Raw genomic sequence first — 27,225 nt, 5'->3', positions numbered from 1 at the left:
GTGGCTATTTTTTAGTTCTTTGAGTAGGAAATCCTATAACATGATGATCTTAAGGTGGCCAAAGAGATCGACAAGAGGACAGTAAAAGCTAGAAGGAAGCTTGGATGCATAAGGAAAAAGGAGGTATTGATACCTATGTATAGAGAAATGTAAAGTCTTACATGTAGGAAACAGAAACCTGATGTACATCTATACGATGGGAGGGCTGGTAATGGGTGAAAATGGCCAAGAGAAGGACTTAGGGGTACTGGTGGACAAAACAATGAAGCCGTTGGCACAGTGCACAGCGACCTCTAAGAAGGCGAACAGAATGCTACGTATTATCAAGAAAGGTATTACAACCAGAACGAAGGACATTATCCTGTCGTTATATCGGGCGATGGTGCACCTACATCTGGAGTACTGCGTCCAATATTGGTCGCCGTACCTTAAGAAGGATATGGCGATGCTCGAGAAGGTTCAGAAAAGAGCAACGCGCTTGATAAAAGGTATGGAAAACCTTTCATACGCTGAAAGATTAGAGAAACTGGGGCTCTTTTCCCTGGAAAAGAGGAGGCTTAGAGGGGACATGATAGAGACTTACAAGATCATGAAGGGCATAGAGAAAGTGGAGAGGGACAGATTCTTCAAACTTTCGAAAACTACAAGAACGAGAGGGCATTCGGAAAAATTGAGAGGTGACAGATTCAGAACCAAAGCTAGGAAGTTCTTCTTCACCCAAAGGGTGATGGACACCTGGAATGCGCTTCCAGAGGGTGCCTTCCTGCTGGCGCCCTGGTCTTAGTGTGATGCCAGCTGGAAAAGTTTGCAAGACACTGTCTTAAGGTAAGGAGGAGATAGTGGATGGTGCAGATAGGCAGAAAGGCAGATTGGATGGGCCATTTGACCTTTATATGCCATCATGTTTCTATTTGAAATGAAAAGAGAAGCATTGCTCTCTGGCCAATTGATAACATAATAATTTGATCTTGAATATCTTAATTCATTAGCAAAAAGAATAAACAGATAAATCTCTTTTTGTATTGGCAACAGAGTTACTAACAAGGCTGATAACAGACACAGTCTGGCCCATACTTTGTCATATCTCAGGATGTGAAAGAGGTTAGTCAGATTTAAGCTCCTTTGAGTCTAAGATAAGCAGAATAAGCAACTAACCTGTCACACAGAGCTAAATCCTGGCTCCTTCCTGTCTTCACAAACATCATTTTTGCACTGAAGAGCAGAGTTTTCATTATGTCAAGAAGCAGCCTTGAGTCCACCTCTGGATTAGTCAGGCTTCTGGACAGCAAGCAGCAGTGCTGGATCAACTGATGGCCACAGGTAATGCTATCACCATGCAGGTTGAGAATGGCAGTGCACAAGGAAGCACTAGGAGCCTGGACAGTACAAGACAAAAATAAAATTTGAAAAGATATTCGTATGTGGTTCCAAACTGAAGTATATTTAATTAAAACCATCAACTTAATAAAATCATTAACCTGGAGTAGTCCTAGAGGGATGGAGAAAGTTGCATGTTGTTCCTTCAACAAGAGAAAGTAATGAGGATGGGAGCTAAAGGCCAGTTAGTAATACATCTGTGGCGAGTAAATTAATGGAAACTAGAACTGTACTGAATAGCATATTTTACTATTCGGCTTTAACATAACATATAATAAAAGAAGCAATGTGACATCAGAGATCAAATGTTTATTTCAGTAGGATTTAGCATGGCACCTATAAAATGCACTCTGGCCTCCAAATGGTGCTTTTTATTTGTAGGGCTGTAGAAGAAAGAAACAAAAGTGGAGTCTCAAACAGTATTTCTACTGGGGAAGTGAAGGAAACAAAGTTGTGACTTGATTTAAAAAAAAAAAAAAAAAAGTCTTTAATGATGCAAATCAATCTGTCCCATCACTCTGACTCAACAAGGTCTGTGTTTTGACGCCACCAAGCCTGCATCAGGGGTCAAGTAGTCAAAAAAGCTAGGGTTCTCCGAGCTGTTCTAGTACCGCTTCCTCCTACCTTTCAAAAATTTAGCAAGTGGAAGATGCTGCTTATGTCATTAAACATTTAAAGAGGTACATAGGGGAGCGGAGGAGAGGGGGGATCAGAGGAGATGTGGCAGCACCCCCTGCAAAGATGGCACCCAGGGTGGTCTGCACCCTCCCCCTTACTACGCCATTAACTGATGGGGACCCAGGTCATGGTGATATGGGATACAGAAAGGCAATTGCCTCTTTGCTTCACTTATCAAGTTGGTGCTGTCACAAAGCTGACAGCATGATTTGAGAAGAGAAATTGTTGGCTTCTACCAGTGATTTGCAGATGCAGAATAGGAAAATCAGTTTTTAAAAACCTGCTTCTCTGGAAGTGGATTCCTTCCCCCTCCCCCCCAAACAAAATTCACTGTGGACAGTTTTGGAGGAGAAGTGAAGGAAAAGAGGTCTCGTCTACCGGTTCCTAGATTTAATAAAATTTGGCAAGACCTAGCATAAAAAAATATAGAATATACAAAAAATTGATCTCAAGTAGGCAAATGTTCCCAACACAAATTATGACTATAAAAAGGGATTTACGATTTATTTCAATTATCTGCAAATGAATGTGAAATAAAATATATTAAAGACTAGAAGATGAGGAATAAGAGCATCTTAAGGTAGTTATGGTGAAGAGCTGAAGTAAAGTCATGTCTGCTGAACCACCACAACTTCCCTTACCTGCTCATAATAAAATTCATTGCGCTCTGTTTCATTCTCTTCTTCATTTAATGTCAACTTCCATTGGAGACTGGCTGCTTTGAATAACTGCATCACTTCGGCTAAATTAAGACATTCCTCAGTCTGGATCTCTACACATGGGATATGAGAAATAGATCTTAAGACTACCACACATAGTCCAGAATGCTCTCATTCTTATACCTTTCCATTACGAGACATCCTGTCTAAGCATGCATTAAATTCTTTTCACTGTCTTAGCTAACAGCAATCTTTTTGTTTGGCCTTGAAGATCTTCTCTAACTGAACTACTCAAACCCTCTATGATGTAAGAAAATCTAAGCTGTTTGTTCAGTCTGGTTCACATACCCATTATTTCTGTTACCCTCAATTATCTTACGGCAGAGGCAGGTATAACATCTAGCAGCATCGAGTTTTTAGTCATGAAGTGAACCTTATCCAGTTCCCTATCTACTCTTCTGCAAGCTCAATACTACAGTGACTCTCTGTGGCTGAGAATGCATGCTGCAACCCTCAGGGAACATCCAATACTTTCCAATCAAATGACTTCCCATTAGAATTGAACAAGTTATAACTAAGTCTTGTGAGGATTCTCCAGATGTTTACTTCAAACAGCCATGCAGAACCCAGGAGAATTAGGTTCATTCTATCCTTCCCCCCAATTTTATCTACTTCGTTGCCCGCATCCCTATTTAATTGAACACTTAACTCTACGTAAAACTGTTTAATTAATACTTAACTGCAAGTAACTATGTTTAAATAATGTGTACCACATGTAACTATACACGTAACTATGTTTAATTAATGTAAATCTGTTCAATTAATACTTAACTGCATGTAACCGTGTCTAATTAATGTGAACCGCCTAGAACTCACTGGGTATGGCGGTATACAAGAATAAAGTTATTATTATTATTATTATTTATATCCCAGAATGGTCTCAGACAGGGAAAAGCATTCAGCCTTCAATTCACTTTAAAAGCAAAGGGACTGCAGCCAGGTGGATCTGGAGGTGAGTGCCAGCAATCCTACAAGTGATTACCAGAGGGCCTCCTGAGGTAAGGGTACCCGAGAACTACTGGTGGATGTGGTAAGGCTTGGTGGGAGGAGTGACGGCATGGGTACTTCTCAGTCAACAGGGATGGCAACCTTGCCTCAGGAGCTGCACAATCAATAATTTAAAAGCCTATAGCTTAGAGAAGCTGAGACAAAGTAACATAGTAAATGATGGCAGATAAAGACCTGAACAGTCCATCCAGTCTGCCCATTAGTTAAACTCATTAAAAATACATGATAAATTAACTTGTCTCTTTTCTTTGATATTTCTGGGCCATGGACTATAAAGTCCACCTGGTACTGTCCTAGATTCCAACTGCTGGAGTTGTTGTCCAAGTTCACCCCAGCCTATCCAACCATCCCACTGTTTGCAGGATACCTACCATAAAGTCTGGCTAGTAACATCCTCATGTTACAAGTTATTGGAGTTCCTATTGATGCCCTCCCCAGCCCATCTTACACCGAATCACCATATATGGGACACAGACCGTACAAGTTTGTCCAGTACTGGCCTTAATGCTTAAATTTATACCATTCATTTTCTAATTAGAGATCCTCTGTGTTTATCCCACACTTTTTTGAATTCCGTCACCATTTTCCTCGGGAGGGCTTTCCAGCCATCTACCACCCTCTTCGTGAAAAAGAATTTCCTAACAGCGGCAGTGGCAATTCATCGCTTTCCTCTAGACCGCTTCAAGTCTTTTTATATCCTTCGCCAGATATGGCTTCCAAAACTGAACACAATGCTCTACATGAGGCCTCATCAATGACCTATATAGAGGCATTAACACCTCTCTTCTTCTGCTGGTTACTCCTTTTTCTATACAGCTTAGCATCCTTCTGGCTACAGCCACATTATCCCAATGCTTCATCACCTTCAAATCCTCAGAAACTAATCACCCCAAGGTCCCTTTCTCTGTCTATTCTTATCAGCCTCTCACCTCCCAGCACATATGGTTCCCTCAGATTTCTACCTCTCAAATGCATCACTCTGCACTTCTTTGCATTGAATTTTAGTTGCCAGATGTTAGACCGTTCTTCTAACTTTTGCAGATCCTTTATCTTGTTTTTCACTCCCTCTGGGGTGTCCACTTTGTTACAAATCTTGATATCATCCGCAAAAAGGCTATCCTTATCTTCTAACCCTTCGGCAATGTCGCTCACAAATATATTGATCAGAATCGGTCCCAGTACCAATCTTTAAGCCACTCCACTACTCACCTTTCCCTCCTCCGAGCGAATTCCATTAACTATCACCCTCTGGCATATGTCTGTCATCAGATTTTTCCCCGACCCGCAGGAACGCAATTTCTCTGTCCCTTCCCCATAGAACTGAGCTGCCATTCAGAAGTGGTGCCCGCCCACGCAGCAGAGCGTTTGTGCGCTTCTGGCCCTGACGTGCCGGTAATCAGCAGGCAGCAGCCCTGTGAAGCACCAGTGACCAACCCAATTAGGTAGTGTCCGGGCCCAGGCATTAGCACGCTTGTGCGCTGCGGGCCATGACAAGCAGCAGACAGCCGTCCACCGATCTCCAACATTTAAAGATACATCCGGGGTTTGTTTGGTTTTTTTTATTGTATAGCCGCTTCATAAAATGCGCCCTTATTTCCGCCCACTTTTTTTGGGGAAAAAAGTGCGTCTTATGGAGTGAAAAATACGGTAGTTTGTTCTCTATTATATGGTTCTTAGTTTATTGAACAAATTCATATTTTTTCCTTATTTAAGTCTCTCAGTCAAAGAAACTGCTCAGGTTAATTTGGCATGATTTTTCTTTGGTGAAATCAAATTGACTTGGATCTTGGATTCCAGGAAATTCACTATCCTTTCCTTAAGTCTATCTGGCTTAGTCTAGATGTGTCTCTGTTAATGCATGTTTCTGTGCTTTGGGGTTTTTTCTAATAGAAAAGTCACTGCTTATCAAAATTGTAACTATATTGTTCACATGGTATTCAATAGAACTCTGCTCAGAGACATGAAGGCAATTTGTTCCGCCTCACCACCCAATCATTGCAGTGTTCTAAAAATGTATATAGCTTCGCTCTCACTACTAAATGGCTAGCTGGTACAGCTATGCTAGGTATCTTCATTCAAAATGTAATATTTGAAAAAATAATGATTTGAAAAACTTAGCTTAGCAACCAGCCACATTGCTAAGTTTTTCAAATCATTATTTTTTCAAATATTACATTTTGAATGAAGATACCTAGCATAGCTGTACCAGCTAGCCATTTAGTAGTGAGAGCGAAGCTATATACATTTTTAGAACACTGCAATGATTGGGTGGTGAGGCGGAACAAATTGCCTTCATGTCTCTGAGCAGAGTTCTATTGAATACCATGTGAACAATATAGTTACAATTTTGATAAGCAGTGACTTTTCTATTTGTACATTGACATTTTAGTCACTCCTCTTCAAGTTATTTGTGCTTGAATTGCTTGCCCCGTTCTATTTGTTTGGGTTTTTTTCTGGCAGCTTCTGTATAAAGCCAGTAATAGCCTCTGCGACATTTTGGCATTTGTTCCTGTGAAGTTTTTAGCAAGCCTTCCAATACTGTGATTTCACTGCAGCCTCCTCTATTACATATTGGTGACACTTTCCTTAAGCTAACACTCTTTCCATTTTGACTATGATTCTTATATTGCAGTTTTGTAAGAAAGAAGCACATGAAGTCGCAGTGCCTTCTTGCCCTGATCTGGCTGGTAAGAATTCTTCTATGGCTTTTAGCTCCAAATTCTTTGCTGCAATTTAGTGATTTTTTATTTATTTAAAATATTTGTTAACCACCTAAGACCTAGGTGATTTACATAAATACATACATAATCAATTAAAACACTAAATCAAACATAAAACAAACATTTAAAACAAGCCTCCCCTTACTCCATCAAATTCACAGTAAAAGACAAAATCTTCTCTGTGGAGAGAATAAACCTCAATTCAGTAAAACAACTGAACAAAAAAAAAGTGTTTTTAGCAATTTTCTAAACCTCAAAATGTCAACCCTGGCAAGGGTATTCCAGATCACTGTTCTGGCTACATGCAAAAGCTACCAGTAAACCAAAGCAGAGAAACATGCATTAACAGAAACACAACTTGACTACGCCAGATGGACAATGAGCTACTAAAACAACACAGGTGGTTGCTAGAACTATGCTACAGCAGCAGGGGGCAGCAAGGGGCACAAACAGGTAAGGAAGAGAGCCCCCAAGCCATACTAGAGGTACCATCTGTTGCTACCATAGGAAAGTACTCAAAACAAGCAGTTAAGAGTATAAATAGGTGTATGAAATCAAAGTAAACACTATTTTTCTGCTGCGCTATAAGGGAGCCAAAGGAACCACTCAGGTCACGAGAACATTAAACAGAGAAGCTAAAAATGAAAGAAACCAGTCTTGTGGAAGAAAATATGCACAATCTTTTCCCTTTTTAAATTATGTGTTCCATAGGAGTTGATTTTTTGACTTTATTGTATCCACCTTACAATCAAGATAATTGCAGGAACTCACGCAATACAATTACAGGAGGCTGCTTAGACAAAAGTCACATTAGGTTTAGTCAGGATAAGATCTAGTGTCCGTCCACCAAAAACAAGAAATGGCAGTTTAATCTCCAAGACCAGAAAATGAGCACTGAAATCAGGAACAATGAGATCAGGAGATGACAGATGATCACCAAAAGGAGAGCAGCACGAACTGTCAACCCATCTTCTTGGAGACAGAAAAAAATACTGAACATTCTGGGATGCACAATATCCTTAAGGAGCAAATTACTTTGAACTACTTTTTTTTTTCTCCGTCTCCATTCACTGGTAAATGGACATAATCCATTCAATCTGGACTGGTCTGGTTTGGACGAGAGGCTGCTGAAAAGATCTTAGTCCAGCCAACAAAGTTGAAGCAGTCTCCATCGAAGCCTATACACTTAGTGACTTTCCACTTTTTTCATTCCATATTTTTTCAACAGAACAAAAAAGTGGAAAATCACTAAGTGTATAGGCTTCGATGGAGACTGCTTCAACTTTGTTGGCTGGACTAAGATCTTTTCAGTGGCCCCCTCGTATACTGAAGCAAGAGGTAGAGTCAGTCAGTACAAATGCATAACTGTGACCTGCAAGCTGTAAGGCTTGCACTTTCTTGCCACAAAGCCCTTTACAATACTGTAGAGAAGAAAAGAAGGACTAAAAAGGCTCATCAAGTTAATGATATAGAAAAGACAGCATAACCTCACTTTCCCTTTCTTAAAAATGGCAATCTATATCTTCCCAGTCCTAGAATCTATTCTCAATCACAGATATTCTTTAAAAATGTTATATTTCACATAATCTGGGTTCCTCACCTTCTGCATGCCCAGGATCCTCCTCTTTTGCACTGTTGAAAAAAAACTGCACACAGTTATTCATAGTCTTACCATCAGCAGTTCTGCTATTATGTAGCTCCCTGTAAATATTACTGCAGTTGGCAAGTTAATTACAAGGATATTATACAATTTATTGAACTTCTTGGAAAGAAATAGCTGCCATAGAATATATTTTAGCTTTATGAGAGTAATTTTATCACAAGGCAGCAAGTCAGAAAAGGCAAACAAATGTATACGCTGCACCCATTTCATAAAGGCAACATAAGTGCTTATGTGCCTTTCTAAAATTACTGCTCCAAGAGGTATATGTGTTTTAGAGGTATGCATAGAAACTTACGCCCTCTTTTACAAAGCCATATTAGCCACACGGCACGCACGGCAATAGCCCCGAAGCCCTTTAAATCTCAATGGGCTTCAGTGCCGTTAGCGCAGCGCAGCCGCTAGCACAGCTTTGTAAAAGAGGCCGTTAATCTGGTTTGGTGAAACAGGGTACTTCTATTAAAAACTTTTCATGTGGCTTTGACTGAGATAAGTGCTTTTTTCATTTTTTGGAGATACAATTGTTTCTGGAAAAGACTGTATACACATGCGATACTGGTGTTTGGACTAAGAATTGTTGCCCACTGTAGGAGAGTAATGATAGCTGGTGATTATTTAATATGTATTAGAGTGGAGTTTTTTTATGACCAATGATTGAGCCTACAGTATTGTCAGTAAATCGCTGTACTAGTAGTCCTCCATGTCTAACTGAGTTCTTTTTCTCCACTTTTTAGCAGATATTTGTGAAGTCATCCAGCTGCGTTTCTCTTCTTGGGTGGAAGAGAGTGGATTATTTTTTTGTGTATGTTTGAGATAATCGGGTTCTTGTCCCCAAGTCAGTGTGGATCCATTTCCACCCCATCCCCACATCTTGTTTCCTCATCATATTGCTGCCTTCCCATCACCATTATCATAGCTCACATTTGAGCATCTTGTAAATTATAGAAAAACATATTATTAACACTATGTTAAGCAAGTAAAAAAAAAAACCTAAACAAGTACCAATAAGTAAACTGTTTTCTAAAATATCAGTCCATAATGTTCTCACTGCTCCATCAAGTTGATACTAGGGTTGTGCATGGAGACACAATTTGATCCCCATCCCCAGTCAATTTAGATACATCCCTTCGGGACAGTAAGGGAATTTTTTAAGTACCTTCTTACTTCTCATTTATAATCTTAATGTATATTTTCTTCAAACCGCTTAGAACCTAACGGATGTAGCGGTATATAAGAAATAAATTACATTACATTACATCCCTAGCATAAATAGATCTTTTGTCACCAATACTGCAGATTCCTGATTTCCCATAGTGTATTAAATGTGCCAGCAAAATCAGGTTTATATGTGCATACTTTATTAAATAGGTACATTAATACCATACGTACCATAACTCCACTTACTACCTGGGATGGGAATATCAACATATATATTATATAAAAGTAGGTGTCTAATTTTTACTTGCAATTTTATAAAGAACTTGCTTGAGTTCATGAAATGTTATTCTACAGTATATACTAAAGTACGGCTTTGATTCTTTTTGGCTTTATAGGCAGTATAGAAAGATTTTAATAAACATAAACCTTATAAAATTGCACTTCTGTTAACATGTAGCTTATACAACTGCTGCTGAAATAATTAGTTTCCTGGGGTTTTGGGGCTCTGCAATCTCCTCCTGCTCTGATGAAGCTCCAGCTCAACTGAAATCAGCCCTCTGGGAGCTGCCTTACCATGAATCATTTAAAACTAGCTAGGCTTTTATCCTTTTTAACTCCAATCTGTCTAGCCCAACCATAGGAATGACAATTTTTCTGAAGGGGATCATAGATTGAACTCAATTTGTAAGATGACATTCATTAGCAGGGAAATATTAGGCTGGCCTATTAGTCACTTTAATACATTTAATGCATTTAGTCACTTTAATAATTTTAAGGAAATTATAGGCTTATAAATACAAAGTAGTAGCGAACGAGAGAGGAAGATGATTGGTCAGATTCAATGGGCCAACTGGTCTATCTGCCGTCATCTACAGCAGTATTTCTCAATTCGGTCCTGGAGTACCTCCTTAATAGTCAAGATTTTCAGGGTACCTATAATGAATATGCATGAAAGAAATTTGCATATAATGGAGGCAAGAGTATGCAAATCAAGTTTATGCATATTCATTGCGGATATCCTGAAAACCTGACTGGCAAGGGGGTACTCCAGGATTGAGAAAACACTGATCTACAGTATAGCAAGTTAATGTTGCAGGTCAGTTTTCTGTACATACTGGTGCGAGATTTTTCTCTGTTAAGTTATTAACCTAGGTCCACTGATGTAGCCAGACAGCCAATCTTGGGTGGGCACAAAATTTTTTCTGCACTGCCTAAACCCTACCACAAAATATAAATACTTTAGCTAATAGAGATCTCCAAACTCTTGTCAGTTGAAGACTTTTTCTGAAAGTGGCCGAACTCCCCTTTTATCAAGCTTGGCAGGTAGCACCAACATTCCTAAGACACTGATGCCAGCAGGGAGATGAGGTATTGATGCCTCTGTACAAGACTCTGATGAAACCTCATTTTGAATATTGTGTACAATTCTGGAGGCTACTAAAATGGTGTGTGGTCTTCATGATAAGGCGTATGGGGACAGACTTAAAGATCTCAATTTGTATACTTAGGAGGAAAGGCGGGAAAGGGGAGATATGATATAAATGTGCATGAGTCAAATCTCTTTCATTTGAAAGGAAACTCTGCGATGAGAGGGTATAGGATGAAGTTAAGAAGAAATACTTTTTTACAGAAAGGGTGGTAGATGAATGGCACAGTCTCCCAGAAGAGGTGGTGAAAACAGAGACTGTGTCTGAATTCAAGAGGGCCTGGAATAGGCACATGGGATCTCTCAGAGAGAGAAAGAGATAATGGTTACTGTGGATGGGCAGACTAGATGGTCCATTTGGCCTTTATCTGCCGTCATATTTCTATGTTTCTATCCCATACAGGCTTAGTTGTCGGTAAAATAAGTATGCTGTCACTGACTGCAGAGCTTGGTATAATTCTGGCTATCTTTGGAGAAGGTTCTCGGGCCATAGAGCAAGTTTCAGGGCCAGAATTAGACATGCTAGGGCACAGGTTACAAAATAAAGGAGGGACCTCCCCACGCCCCCCTCCTCCATGCCTCCTTTCCAATTTCCCCACCTGCCATTATTATCACAATAACAGACCATCACCAAATACAGAACAAGTGATCACAAATTAGAAATAAAAATATTTAGACAAATATTGAACTGGGAGCCCCAAGAAGTTAAACTCAGCACATACTGCAACACCGGAGAAATAAAAATAGAAAAGCATTTCCTTTACTACTGAACATAATGCAAAGCCATTTTCTATGTACCTTTCCCAAAGTTAACATATTCCATTTAAAACATGCAAAATATGACAAGTAGGTTATATTGCACTTTCGTAAGAATTGAAAATTTAATAAAGAATAAATTTTTTTAAAAAAGATAATGGACTTTAAAAAAAAACCTAAAACATGCAAAATAAAGTGAATTTTTTTGAGAATTTAGAACATGATGGCAGATAAAGGCCAAATGGCCCATTCAGTCTGCCCATCCGCATCATCCACTATTTCCTCCTCTCCCTAAGAGATCCCACATGCCTGTCCCATGCTTTCTTGAATTCAGACACAGTCTATGTCTCCACCACCTCTACCTTGAGACTATTCCACGCATCTACCATCCTTCCCATAAAAAAGTATTTCTTTAGATTTTTCCTGAGCCTATCACCTCTTAACTTCATCCTATGCTATCTTATTCTGGAGCTTCCTTTCCAATGAGAGACTTGCATCATGCACATTTATGCCACGTAGGTATTTAAACGTCTCTATCATGTTTCCCCTATCCCACCTTTCCTCCAAAATATATTTATTGAGATCATTAAGTCTGTCCCCTTATGCCTTATGATGAAGACCACCAACCATTCTAGTAGCTTTCCTTTGTACCAATTCCATCCTGTTTGTACCTATTTGAAGGTGCGGTCTCCAGAATTATACACAATATTCTAAATGAGGTCTCACCAGAGTCTTATACAGGGGCATCAAATCCTCCTTTTTCCTACTAGTCATACCTCTCCCTATGCACCCTAGCATCCGTCTAAACTTTCACTGTTTATACAAAATGTTTGGCCACCTTAAGATCATCACATACTATCAGTCCCGCTTCTCTTTTGTGCACATCAGTTCTTTACCCCTTAAACTGTACTGTTCCCTTGGGATTTTGCAGCCCAAATGTATGACCTTGTATTTCTTAGCATTAGATTTTAGCTGTCAAATTGCAGACCATTCTTCAAACTTCAATAGGTCCTTCCTTCATGTTATTCACACCATCAGGGCTGTCTACTCTATTGCAGATTTTGGTATCATCTGCAAAGAGGCAAATCTCACCTGAGAGCCCTTCAGCAATAATCGCTTACAAAAACATTAAAAAGAACAGGCCTAAGAACCAAACCTTGAGGCACACCACTGGTAACATCCCTTTCCTCAGAGTGATCTCCATTGTCCACTACCCTCTGCTGCCTTGCACTCAACTAGTTTTTGACCCAGTCCATCATGCTGGGGCCCACACTAGAGAAAGGGACTGTACTCCAAAACTAGAAAAACTCAATCATTCACCCAATACCCAAAGATGTTAAAGGGAATCTGAACGATTCCAGTAATTTCAGGCCAATAGCAAACATTCCATTTTTAGCAAAAATGACGGAAAAAATAGTTTTTAATCAAGTTTCAGAATTCATAGAGAAATCCGAGCATTACACCCTCACCAAACAGATTTCGACAATATTATTCAACCGAGCACTCTTTAATTGGCCTGGCATCCTCTGTACTATATTTTTGGGATCAGCATCAATCAGTTCTCCTTATATCCTTAGACTTATCATCAGCGTTTGACACCATTGATCACTATCTCCTTTTACGCAGACTAAGATCTATGGGAATCTCTGAAGTTGTACTTCAGTGGTTTCAATCATATTTTCACGAACGTTCATCTAAGGTTATATTTAACAACTCTTCGGCAAGGATAACCTCGACAAACTTAAGGATCCCGCAAGGTTCAATTCTATCTCCACTATTATTCAACATATTCCTGGCACCATTGTTAACACTCAGTCATTCAGTTGGGTTTATCCAATTTGCATATGCAGATGACGTACAACTGTTATACCCCATAGACACTAGTGCAGATGGAGAAATTACAGCAATCAATAAGAAACTTTCTAAAATATCAGAATGGTTGCATGACAATAAATTGGCCTTCAACACATCCAAAACTGAGACTATGCTCTTTCCATGTAGGGAGAGTCAGAAACTAGGAGCCAATATAGCCATAAACACAACTAACCTTAAAGTAGTTACTAAGGTAAAGATTCTCGGGGTCATATTAGACCAAAAGCTCAATTACCACGACCAAATTAGTTCTCTGGTAAGAACTTGTTTCTACAGGTTAAGATTAATTAGATCACTGTCTGCGTTTCTCAATAAATCATCATTAAACATCTTAATACATTCCCTAATCAATTCTAAAATTGACTATTGCAACGCCCTATACAAAGGGACTACCTTAAAAGAAATATGTAGACTACAAATTCTTCAAAACACCGCAATAAAAATTATCATGAAAAGAAAAAAATTTGATCATGTAACTCCACTGTTAAAGGAAAATCACTGGTTACCGGTAAACCATAGAATTACTTACAAAATAGCTTTACTCACACATAAAATATTAGTAAATAAAGCCCCAGCATTTTTAGAAAGATTTCTAATACCATACATCCCTGTAAAATCTCTAAGATCAGAAGAAAAATCTCTGTTAGTAATTCCCTCATTAAAAATTATTTATTCAAGGAGGGATATGATCTTTCTGTTACAGCTCCTCAAATTTGGAACTTACTTCCTTTCAACATAAGAGAAGAAAAATTACTTAATAAGTTCAAAGGCCTACTAAAAAGTTGGCTGTTTAAGGAAGTCTTTAACTGACCCATTTAAAATCATATGACCTCATTCTGGAATTTATCTGGACAAGGAACACTGTTAAGTGGGTAACGTTTCCTAACCTTTTGTCTCCTTACCCATCCTTTTTCATTTATTTTGGAATTGTATTTAATCCAATTTTCAACCCCCTACTTCTCAACTGCATTTTTATGTCATAATTGTTTTTAATGTTCTGTTTGTTGGATTTTTTTATTTTTCCTATTTTTAATCTTTGTAAATCGCATTGGATTTGGCTATTGCAATTATATCAAATATCTTAAATAAACTTGAATCTAAATACACCACATCTAGTGCACTCCCTCTATCTCTGGTCAACCAAATAAATTGATCAAATTTGTCTGACAAGACCTTCCTCATGTTGTCTGGGGTCCTGTAATTCCCTGAATTCCAGAAACTTCACTATTGTTTTGAAAGTATTTCCATTAATTTACCTGTTCTGGGCTCCTATGGGAGGGCAGGCTAAATAAATAAAAATAAATAATTTACCTACCACAGAAGTCAGATTTACTGGCCTGTAGTTCCCTACTTCTTTCTTACTTCCTAGTTTTGTGGAGAGGGACTACTTCCTTACTTCTCCAGTACCACTCCTGACTCTAGAGAAACATTGATAAGGTCATCCAGCAGAGCTGTCAGAACTTCTCTTAGTTCCTTCAGTACACTCGGATGTACACCATCCAGCCCCATCACTTTGTCCACTTTTAGTTTAGCTAGCTCTTCATGAACACAATCCTCTGAAAATTGATCAGGGTTTACCACACCTCCAGCCCTATTTGCATTTATTTTCTGCGATCCCATGCCTGGTGTTTCAGCTGTGAACACAGAACATAAATATTTTTCAAGCAATTCTGCCTTATCTTTATCATCTTCTACATATTTCTCCCCTTCATCTTTGAGTCTAACAATGCCCTTTTGCACTTCTTCCTGTCACTAATATATCTAAAAAAATGTCTTCTCTCCTCCCATTTTACGTCGGCTATTTTTTCTTCCATTTGCATCTTTGCTTTCCTGAGTATTCCACCAGACTCTCTTAATTTTTGCTGTCTTCCTCTTTTTGTGATCTTTTGTAGTTTATGAAAGCTAACCTCTTTTTCTTTACCTTCTCAGCTAATAATAATAATAATAACAACTTTATTCTTCTATACCGCCACAATCTTGCGACTTCTAGGCGGTTTACAATCAAGAGAGCTGGACATTCAGTGAGTTACAATGTGCAGATAGTCAGAGTAAATACAGAGTGCAGAAACATTAAGGAAGCAAAATTATAGATATACAATTTGCTGAGCGAGAGTATAAGGTATACAGATTGGAAGAAATTTCCAAGTGGGCCTGTTAGGAGAAGGCCGTGCAATTCAAAAAGTACAGCGAAAATTACGATATGATAATAATAACAGTTTATATATACTACTTCTTTGAGAACCAAAGCAGCCTTCTTTTCCTCTTAATTTTATTTACTTTCCTTACAAAATAGTTTGTTGCCCTTAGCATAGCTTCTTTCAGTTTTGCCCACTGCTTTCCTACTTTTTCCAGATGTTCCCATCCAGACAACAATTCCTTGACTTAATCCCCCATCTGAACAAAGTTGTTGTTTTTTTTTAAAGTCTAGAACTTTTACTTTTCTGGACTCATCTGTACTTATATGTGTGATTCCAAGTTATATATATCATTATTTAGGGGGGGATGGGTGGGAATGGGATTAACAAAGGGATTGATAATAACTGGGGGAAGTGTTATATTCTAATGAAGAGGGTTTGGAAAATGGCATCTAATCATGAATTAATTTGTTATTTATTCTTTACATTTGAGAAGAGATTTTTGATAATTATTAAATATAATGGAGACTAAAATTTTTTCCCTTAACGTTAATGGTCTCAATCATCCTGTAAAAAGGAAAAAAATGCTTACTTTCTTGAAAAAACAGAAAGCTGATATATACTTTATCCAAGAGACACATCTTTCAGATGTTGAATCAAAAAGACTCGAAGGCGAATGGATAAAGCACTGTTTTTTCGCCCCTGCAGTTAGGAAAAAAGCGGGGGTTGCTATTTTAATAAGTAATAAATGTTCAGCTTCATTTAAAATGTTGGAGTTTGATCCCTTAGGAAGATGGATTAAGGTGGAAATGAGAATGGGAAATAATATCTTGACCTTGATTAATGTCTACGCCCCTAATTCGAATCAAAATGATTATTTTAAATCTTTACAACAATGAATACTCCCACTGGCTGCTTCTAATTTAGTTGTAGCTGGAGATTTCAATGCTGTGATGGATCCTTTTATGGATAAAAAACCAAGTAAAAATATAAAATCTTTAGGGTTAGAAAATCTGGTAAATTCTTGTGATTTAAAAGATATATGGCGAATTCTTCATTTTAATGATCAGGAATTTTCTTTTTTTTCACAAGTTCATAAATCTTTTTCAAGAATTGATTATGTTTTTGTTTCAAATTCATTGGTAAAACAGGTGCTACAAGCTTCCATTGATCCAATTATTTTGTCAGATCATGGAGGGGTATGGATTAAATGTAGTTTAGATAAACAGGAAATAAATAGATCAGTTTGGAGATTTAATAATACACTGATTGCAGATTCAGTTTTTCTTGAAGAATTTAAGGAAAAGATATCTGAATTTTTCCAAATCAATAATACAGTGGATATCAACACTGAAATATTGTGGGATGCTTTTAAAGCTACTATGAGAGGTCATATCATTTCTTATTCGGCACATACTAGGAAATTATTGGTTAAACAATTCACTGATCTGGAAAATGAAATTAAATTTCTAGAATCTAAATTAATTAGTAATTAGCAGAAAGATACTTTACAAGAACTCTTAAAAGTAAAAGGGAAATATAATGAGATTTCTTCAAGATTGGCGAGGAAAGATTTATTTTCCCAGCAAACTTTGTATTATGGAAGTTCCAATAAGGCGGGAAGATTACTTGCAAATTATCTTAAAGCAAAAAAAAGAAAAGTAAAAATAATAGCAATTAAAGATAGTAATGGAAACTTGCATACTCAGATTAATGATATTTTAAATCAATTTCTTAATTTTTATAAAGATTTGTATTCTTCCGAGTCTTATGCTGATAAACTTCAAAGTGGTGTGGAATTTTTAAATTTATTAGTGGGTCCAAAACTTCCTGATCATATAAAAAGAAGATTAGATGAGCCTATATCATTAAAAGAAGTAGAAACTGCATTGAAGTCTCTTAGAGTTGGATCCGCTCCAGGTGGGGATGGTTTTACAGTAGAATTTTATAAAACATTTCAAAATGCGTTACTCCCTCATTTATTAAATTTATATCAATATCAACTAAATAAAGGTTGTATTACAGGTACTATGGCAGAATCTTTAACTATTGTTTTACCTAAGCCAAATAGAGATCCTACTTCGGTATCAAACTATAGGCCGATATCTTTAATTAATGTAGATGGAAAATTACTGGCTAAAACTTTGGCTATGAGATTGGCTAAGGCTCTCCCTTATATAATTGATGTACATCAAACTGGATTCATTGCGAATAGACATTCTTCTAGTAACACAAGATTGACATTCCACACTTTAAATTTAACTAAAAATATGAATGATCCGGCTTTTGCCATATCTTTAGATGCAGAAAAAGCATTTGACAGAGTGGAATGGGATTTCATGTATCAAGCATTGGAATGGTTTGGTATAGGTTCAGGATTTATTCAAATGGTTCAGACTTTGTATAGCTCCCCTATGGCAAGATTATATATCAATAATAAAATGTCAGTTCGTTTTCATTTACATAGGGGAGTTAGACAGGGTTGTCCACTATCTCCTTTGCTTTTTGATATAGTATTAGAACCCCTATTATTAGCTATTAATCAAGCAAAGGGGATACAGGGTATTCCTCGTAACGATTGGGAATATAAGTTCTCTGCTTATGCAGACGATATTTTATTATATTTGAGAAATCCTGTTTCCTCCATTCCTTGTTTGTTAGACTTGATAGACAAGTTCGGTAAATTTTCAGGATATAAAATAAATTGGAATAAGTCTGAACTTCTTCCACTCAATGTACATTGTTTAAAAAGTATGTTTGAGTCCTTTTCTTTCGTTTGGAAGGATGATGGTTTAAAATATTTAGGAATATGGATTAAAAATACAGTAGATGAGACTGTAAAAAAATGAAAAAAGGCTGTTAAAAAAGGTTACGGAATTATGTGAGCATTGGAATCCATTACATTTATCTTGGTGGGGGAGAGTTCAAACGGTTAAAATGATGATTCTACCTGTAGTTTGCTATCAAATGGGTATGATACCAGTATTTTTTCATGGATCTTTTTATAAAAAATTGAACTCGATTATTATAAAATTTATTTGGCTTGGTAAAACTCCTAGAATTGCTATAGCATCTTTGCAAAGACCAATTAAGGAGGGCGGGGTAAATTTTCCAAACTTTTATAGGTACCATCAAGTCTATATTTTACGTCAAGGTATGTATTGGGTCCTCCCGGATCTCATTGAGTATACTCCTGATTGGTTATATTTGGAATGGCGACTCATGTTTCCTTTACATCTTTCTCATGTGCTCAGTATCAAGATGCCCAGATTGTACAAAGAAAATAGAATTCTAATGGATACTTGGAAAACATTACGGTTTGTCAGTAATTTAACAGCAATTACTATTAATAATTCAACGAATCAATCCATATGGCTAAACTCCAAGATTCAAATTGGCGGTTTTAAGATTGTCTGGAAACATTGGATAATTGCAGGTATCAGAACTTTAAATGATGTAATTACTAATGGTAAGCTGCTGGATTTTACACAATTGCAACATAAATTTGGGCTTCACAAATCGCAATTTTTTCGTTGGTTTCAATTGAAGCAGGCCATTCAGGCAGGGTTCCCTGAATGGAAAAATTTGAATAATCAACCTAGCATAGAATTTTTATGTTTTCAGGCGGACTTTCTGGGACATCAGGCCGCACACTGGTATAAAACTATTAGTGAATTGGTTAAAAAAAAGCCTAAAAATACTCTTAGGGATATTTGGAGCATTGAGATTAAGCATGATATTTCAGCATCTCAATGGCCACAAATTTGGTCTTGGAGAATGAGATGTACAATGTCAGCGTCTATGAAACAAACTTGGTTTTTTTTGTTACATAGAGCTTTTTGGACCCCAGTTAGATTGCAAAAGTTAAATAGTTCTTTGTCTAATAGATGCTGGCATTGTAATCTGGATATAGGGACTTTAGATCATCTTTTGTTCTATTGTCCCCATATCTTAGCCTTTTGGAACTCAATCTGGGATCAAGTAAATTGTTTATTGGAAAATCACGTAGCATTAACTTATGATACTGTACTTTTTGGTATGTCTATGAGAAAAAAGAGTCAGATATCAATGTGTAATAACAAACTTTTATTGATTTTGACCGGAGTAGCCATTCAACATATTACTAATAACTGGAAAGACCATAGTAGGCTCAATTTTAAATTTTGGTGGAATTCAGTTTGCCACATATACAGAATGGAAAGATCAATAGCGGTGCAAAATGGAAATTATAAAAACTTCATTAAAATTTGGGAACTATTAACGTCCTTTTGTCATGATTGATGCCATTTTCCTAATATTTCTATATTTAATATGTAAGATAAGGGTGGGGTGGGGGGAGGGTTTCTATTACATGAAAAATAAAAATTACTAAAAGGATTTCAGGATGGGAGAGGGAGGGTTATATTTACAACTATAAGTTATAATGATAAGATGTACAAGTGGTTAAATCTATGTTATTGGTTGCAATTTTTGTACACTTGATGAAAGTTTTAAAATGAATAAAGAATTATAAAAAAAAACAAAAAACTTTTGAATGAGCCCTCTCTACACCTGTCTTGATATTAAACCACACCACGCGATGATCACTGGATGCCAAATGATCACCCACTGTAACATTCCCGTTTATAAGTACTAAGTCCAGTATGGCACCATCCCATGTGGGTTCCATTGCCAAATGCTGGAACAGTTCTCCTTGTAAAGAATCCAAGATTCCCTACTTCTAGAAGACCTTGCAATAGATGTATCCCAATCAACCTAAAAATCACCTATTAGTAATACTTCCCCTTTTATAGCTGTATTTTGAATGACTGCAATTAAATCTCTGTCCACTTCTGTCTGTGAAAGAGGCCTGTATATCACACTAATATAAATACATTTCCCATTCCCTTTTTCCAGATTGACCCACAGTGCCACTTTCTTACCCTGCAGATCCTGCAATTGTGTGGCTTTAATATAATCTTTAACATATGCCACTCCCCCTCCTTTTCTTCTTACTCTGTCTTTCCTGAACAGATTATAGCCCGGTATAACTATATCCTAGTCATGGTTCTTCACAGTACTACTCTAAAGGGCCCAGAGAAGAGCGACTAAGATGGTTAAGGGGTTTGAGGAGCTGCTGTACAGCGAAAGATTAGAGAAACTGGGCTTCTTCTCCCTTGAAGAGAGGAGATTGAGAGGGGATATGATCGAAACATTCAAGGTACTGAAGGGGGATAGACTTGGTAGATAAGGACAGGTTGTTCACCCTCTCCAAGGTAGGGAGAATGAGAGGGCACTCTCTAAAGTTGAAAGGGGATAGATTCCGTACAAACGTAAGGAAGTTCTTCTTCACCCAGAGAGTGGTGGAAAACTGGAACGCTCTTCTGGAATCCGTAATAGGGGAAAACACCCTCCAGGGATTCAAGACAAAGTTAGACAAGTTCCTGCTGAACAAGATCATACGCTGATAGGGCTAGTCTCAGTTAGGCGCTGGTCTTTGACCAAAGGGCCGCCGCGTGAGCGGACTGCTGGGCAGGATGGATCAATGGTCTGACCCAGCAGCAGCAATTCTTATGTTATGTTCTTATGTTATGCGATTGTCACTAAATCCAACTCAGGCTCTTCTATTACAGCCTCTAGATCCAGAACTTTGTTTCCCATACTTTAAGCATTAGTATATACCGCTTTCCAGACACTGCCCACTTTTCCCATTTGTGTAGAGGTATTTAGCGATTCCCTTACCTGATTCAGTTTTTCTTGTCTGTTTTCCGGTTTGCCCCCAATTTGGGGAATTTGATTTCAGAAATCCCACGTCTGAATATGAATTTTAGCTGACATGGAAATCAGACTGGTTTTCAGCCACCTGGAGCTCTCTGTGCCTGCCACAGACAAGCAAAGTTGAAGCCACTTAAATACAATGTCACTTACTTGTTGGTACAGTAGCTGTGGCACTGGTCACAGACACGGGCTGGGTTTCCCCTACAACCATCTACCACCATTCTCTTAGTAGAGCAAGAGCTGCACACCAGCCTGCCACATCGCCTGCAATGATGGCGCCTGTTGAACTTCAGAAAGATCCAAAGGAGAAATGTTTTATCATCAATGTAAAATTACAATGATGAAGCATAGTCATTTAAAAATGTATAAGAATATAACAATATACATTGCCCCTTCTTGGGGAATAAATGGTACACAGAATAAAAATGGAAATAAAAATATTCCTCTTTCAGGATAAAAGAGATGAGCTATCAGCATTCTTATCACGTTTACTGCTGATGCAGGCTCTCACGGTATGTTATTCACAATACCAGCAGTAACTAGGTGATCCTAGTTTTAGGGCTCCAAGTTTTTACTGGAAGAGGAAGTTAAAAAAGTATTACCAATATACACACTTTAGCTTTGTGCTTTCATGATATGAGAGTATTTCTCCAGCATTAGCTTTTCATTTTCTTTTCAATGTTCATAACATTGTCAGCATCACAACTTTCTGTCTCAATAGTTAGAACTTTCTTAACATTTTTAACATTAGTAACTATCAGAATGAAAGTGCAAGTGAGAAAAGACTGAGGGATGTTGTCACCGGATTGAAAGAAATGAGTTACCTTAGTGAGAATAAAAAGTTAAAACTAGGTAAAAGCGTATAGTGGTGTGTCAGTTGGCAGAACATCAATTAATGGAAAGGGTTATTTGCAGTTTGTAGCCTATATTTACAGTAAGATGAGAATATTGATTTAAATCAATAGCTCTCTCATGGACTTTTCAGTGGTTCCCACTGCTTACTCTGTACTTCATCTGCTTGTTTGCATTCTTTCAACTTTAGCTTTAATTAGGCCACAGAATTGAGCTTTCTCCTCACCTGTCTGCTCCACAGAACAGTCATTAACTCTCTCACTTAGGGCTAGATTCACTAAGCAATCCGATCGTGTACCGATCAGTTTGCGACCCCTTTGTGATTCGATTTCCCTCCAACTGATTCACTAACCTCTGCCCGATCATCCTCTGATCCGTACATGCAAATGAGGGGGAACAGCATTCAAATGTAGGTAGGCAGCGATTCACTAAAAAAAACAACAAAAAAACTGCACACCGACTGGGCTTGCCGATCAACAAACAAGCGACTGCTGGGGACCAGTCGTTCACTACTTTCCAACTGCATCTCCTGCTCTCTGCCCCGACTTTGCAGCTCTGTTCCCCAGACTCTCCTGCTCTCTCTGTGCACCGGACTCTCTTGCTCTCTCTGCCCCGACGTTCCCTTGCACATGCGTCGGGATCACTACAGAGCGATCTGGATGGTCGTTTGGGGGCGTCATTATGATCATTTGTGAATCAGCCCCCTGGACACGGATTGGATCGGATCCCTCACAGATCAGATCTGATCCGTGCCCTTAGTGAATCTAGGCCTTAGTATTCAATTCTGATCATTTCAATCTAACAGCTGAAACTAATGTACATAAGTTACATACTCGATATATCTACTGACTGGCTTTTAAGTACCGTATTTTTCGCTCTATAAGACGCACCTGACCATAAGACGCACCCTAAATTTAGAGGAGGAAAACAAGAAAAAACCCATTCTGAACCAAATTCTCCCTGCCAGGCTCTAAACCCTGTCCCCCTTCTGGTGGTCTAGTGGTAGGAAGGGACAGGGCAGGCAGGCCTAGTGGCAGGCAGGGCCCCCCACCCTGAGGCAAGCAAGCAGGCAGGTAGGGCCCCCCAAAGTGCATAATCTTTCTTCTCTTCTTCACTATACATTTCCTCCACTTCCATTAAGTATCACATCTCTATATCTTTATTCCTCCCCTTTCCAGCATTATTCTTTGTCCCTGTCCCTATGCTCCCTCCTTCTTCAGCGTTTCTTTGCTCTGTCTCTTTCCCTTCCCCGATTGCCCTGGTTCTTATGCTGGATTGTCACTTCCTTCCTCCTGTACCCCTCATCCCCACCCCGAGACAGACAGGCAGGCAAGGCACCCCCTCCCCCGAGGCAAGCAGTCAGACAGGCACCCCCCCCCCGGTACCCTTCCCCGAACTTTCCACAGTACCTTTAGTTCCTCTGGTGCAGCTTGACAGGCCCATTCCTCCATGTCCGCCCAAACACAAAGGGAGTCTGAGGAGCGATGGTGGAGGCAGCTAAGGCCTGGATATGCTGTCCAGCGCTGCCATGGGGGATAGGAGGGAGGAAAATGGGAGGGCGGAACCAACCGCCGTCGCTATTTCTATAGCCACTTGCTCTCTTCAGGGCTGCACTGCCATGCCGGGATTCCCTGCGGTTTCCAGATCCAATGTCTGCTGCTCGCGCCCGGCCCGCAGGGAGTGTGTGGGAAGCAGTCCACCTGCCTCTGCAATGGCAGAGTGGTGCGCAAGGCTGCCTGCCTGGTCGGCTGATGCAGCTCCCTCCTCTTCCCTTCTGTAGTAGCAGAGGGGCGCACAAGGCTGCCTGCCTGGTCCTGCACCACTTCCCACGAGAACAGAATGGCTCTACCAGGGACACAGTTTGGGCATGGTTGTGATGCACACACAGATTATAAAATATGCATGCACATGTACACACTTATACTTTTTTTTTTTTCAAGAACAGGATCTGTATACTGTTGGGGATGGTTCTGATTGCTTATGTAAAATTAGCATCTTTTTGGACTTTTCGACCAAGTGCTGTATTATATAATTACCCCCATAATATGTAATTTACCTAATTCTAACAGTAGATCTCAAAAATCTGGTCAAATTGAAAACCCATCTCTACCAGTACTGCTATTATAAACAATTTAATTATCATTTAAGACAAAAATTCACAAAACTCCTTTTTTATAACCTAGCTATTCTTCAGTTGTTGTGGGGATACTAGTTCTTGAAAATCCATTACCTACCACTCTGCATTCGCATAAGAATCTGATGCAGGCATCCCACGGACACAAAGAATGAATGAATATAGTATAAACAGTGTGTTCAAAACAATGAAAAGGGATACAGAATATAATATTTTATCCTATAAATATATAAAATTGAGATATTTGCAATACTAGTACCACAAAGAAAGGATTCTTTGTACTGTGATGGAGCAGAAAGCATCCTGCTGAGATTCAAGCTTCTGTTTTGAGTGATCTGGGTACCAATGCTGTTCTAAGGAAGATTATTAACAAAATACCAAGCGGCATGCATTTGATGTTTGCTGCTCACCATGGTAAATTGGCCACTTTTACAGACCATACAGGCAACTTCCATTTCATCTGGGATCCACTGCGTTTTAGCTGGTGGTTTCTCGGGTGGCACAAACTCAGGTATAGATTTATTCTGCCTTAGTTCTCTTTCTCTTGGTGTTGGGGGTGTTTGAAATTTTACAGTGCCTACAAGGAAAAACTGGATTTATAGTTCTAATACAAGGATTTGGTCTCAAAGATCACAATAGCCTGGTACTTGAAAAACTGAAATGAAAAACCAAGCATAAGGCAAGGTCTGGACTATATCAGCACTCTATACACAAGGATCAACAAAACAGAATTTACAAATTGTCACACAAATTTCCAACAGGTTCACTTAATCAGAAAAAAAAATCAGTTTCTGGATCATTTCTTACAAACTAATTTACAGTAAACCCTTTTAGCCTTCTCAATCACTTTTTTCACCATTCATAGAAACTAGTAAAACTTGACAGAAAAATTAAGAAAAGAAAAAGCTGACAGAAGAGTGTCCAAAGGAGAAAAACAAGAACAAAAAAAAATAAAGATGAAGGGATAATAATCAAATACATGGAAATTATCAACATTCGAAACAAACAAAAATTAACATTCAATCTTTTCTGTCTACCTTTAGATAAATAATTTATTTTAGTCAATTTCTTAAAGAACTAATTTGTATATTCATTTTGCTAAACACAGAGAATAAAGGGTAAATTAGTTCTTACTTCCTAGAACTGGGGTTCTTGGGACACATCAAGCCAGTCTCATTTTCAAGATATCCTCAATGAGTATGCATAAGAAATTTGCATTCTCTCATATCCATACTTATTGTGGGTATCTTGAAAGCCTGATGCCAGGTCTGTCCTGAGGACTGGGTTAAGAACCCCTTGTATTAGATGCTTGGGTTTGTGCTGTCCTGCCAGCAGGGGAAACTGAGAATTACTGAGCTGTAATGTTATCATTTAAGAACCCTCTGGGCCAAGACAAATGAAATATAGGGTCCGAGATTGGTCTAGGGAGGAGGAGTAAAGACTGTTGGGTGCAGGGAGCTAGTCACTGATGTATTCCATGGTCTGGTCAGTTTTTATTGGTTATAATAAATGTTTGTTGTTGAGGCGACTTGTATGTTACATGTAATTTTATATTTTGTACGTTAGCGTGAATTTTGTTCTATAGTGATGTTAGTTGTGCATGTGACTTGAATGTTAAATGTAATATTATATTTTATATGTAAATGTGTAACTCGCCCTCGATAAGGGCGGGGGATAAATGAACAAACTAACAAAAGGAAAAACTTCCATAGAAACTTCCATAGAAACTAATGAACCACTAAACAAACAACCACTAAGGAAGGATGAAGCTAATTATTCCAGACTAAAGGTCCTGGAATATTGAACTAGCCAAAATCAAAACCTTTACACTTTAGGAGGTAGAAAATACAATGATTCTAAGAATCATAGTGGGTTCTGGACTGGTCTGGAGGACTCAAGGAAAGAAAATTAGTAAGTAAGAATTAATCTCTTTTTCCTAAACATTCCACCAGATCAATTCAGATGCTTGAATTGTATTAAAAGAGTAGTTACTCAAGGTGGGACACAAATCTCTGCAGCTAACATTTAGCCTCTAGAGTCACAACACAGAACTTAAATCCAATCTGTAGTACAAAAGCATGAACAGATTTCTAAGGTGCTGCTTTCCAAATTTTGTGAGGAGGAACTAAGGAGTAATCCATCAAAGAAACAGATTGACCCCTTGTAGAATGACTTTTCAAAACTTCTGGAGCCAGATCACCATGGAGATCATATGCAGAAGCAATAGTCTCCTTAACCAATCAAGTGATTGTCATTTTTGCTGCTGCTTCTTTACAGGTTCCAACAAAAAGAATAAAAGACCTTAAGTGATTTCAACATATGCCCTATATCCAATTTGTGCAAGACAATTGCACTACTACATTTTTAAGATCCTGAAAAACAAGTAAACAGTCTGATTCAGATGGAAGAATAAAACTACTTTGGGAAAGGAGGAGAGATGAAACCAGCCTAACCACAATATACAGGGTAATGACCCATCCTGGATATTTTTATCACGATAGACCAATAATTGATCCCGGGAGCTATATTTCGCTCTTTGAAAAGATTTCTGTATCATATGATTGAGATATCCCCTTTCTTGCTAATGTTTTTTGAGAGATTCTGCTTGATGCAGAAATTCTTCAGTCGAAGAACAAATACGCCTATACTGAAAAAATTGGGATGTCGATAAATTGTTCTTCATGATACTAGGATGCATACTTGTATATTGTAACATGTTACAATCTGAAGGTTTTAAATAAACTATAGTCTCAAAAAAAAAAAAATCCCCATGACGAATAATCTTAACATCCAAAAACACCATTTCTCTAGCATGAAAATTAATCTCAAATTGAATCGAGGGATGACAACTATTCAAAAATGTCAAAAAATCCATAAGCTCCACTTGAGTAGATTTCCAAAGGAAGAAAATATCATCTATAAATCTCTTCCACAAATAAATCTAACAAAAGTATTTAGAACTATACATCTAGC

General features: G+C 38.3%; 1 protein-coding gene across 2 annotated transcripts in view; it reads right to left on the bottom strand.

The window, feature by feature from the left end:
* The window catches only part of ZFYVE26 (zinc finger FYVE-type containing 26), a 244,083-nt gene that overhangs the window by 57,619 nt on the left and 159,239 nt on the right, over positions 1-27,225 (bottom strand). For both annotated transcript variants that reach the window (XM_033951453.1, XM_033951454.1), the window contains exons 27-31: positions 24,663-24,829; positions 21,417-21,553; positions 8,103-8,134; positions 2,697-2,827; positions 1,156-1,376 (exon numbers count right to left, since the gene is read on the bottom strand). In XM_033951453.1, coding sequence (XP_033807344.1) covers positions 1,156-1,376; positions 2,697-2,827; positions 8,103-8,134; positions 21,417-21,553; positions 24,663-24,829 — 688 coding nt within the window. The remainder of the gene's footprint in view (positions 1-1,155; positions 1,377-2,696; positions 2,828-8,102; positions 8,135-21,416; positions 21,554-24,662; positions 24,830-27,225) is intronic.

Source organism: Geotrypetes seraphini, chromosome 7 (assembly GCF_902459505.1).
Source record: "Geotrypetes seraphini chromosome 7, aGeoSer1.1, whole genome shotgun sequence".
NCBI lineage: Eukaryota > Metazoa > Chordata > Amphibia > Gymnophiona > Dermophiidae > Geotrypetes > Geotrypetes seraphini.
This window is presented reverse-complemented; position numbering and strand designations above follow the sequence as displayed.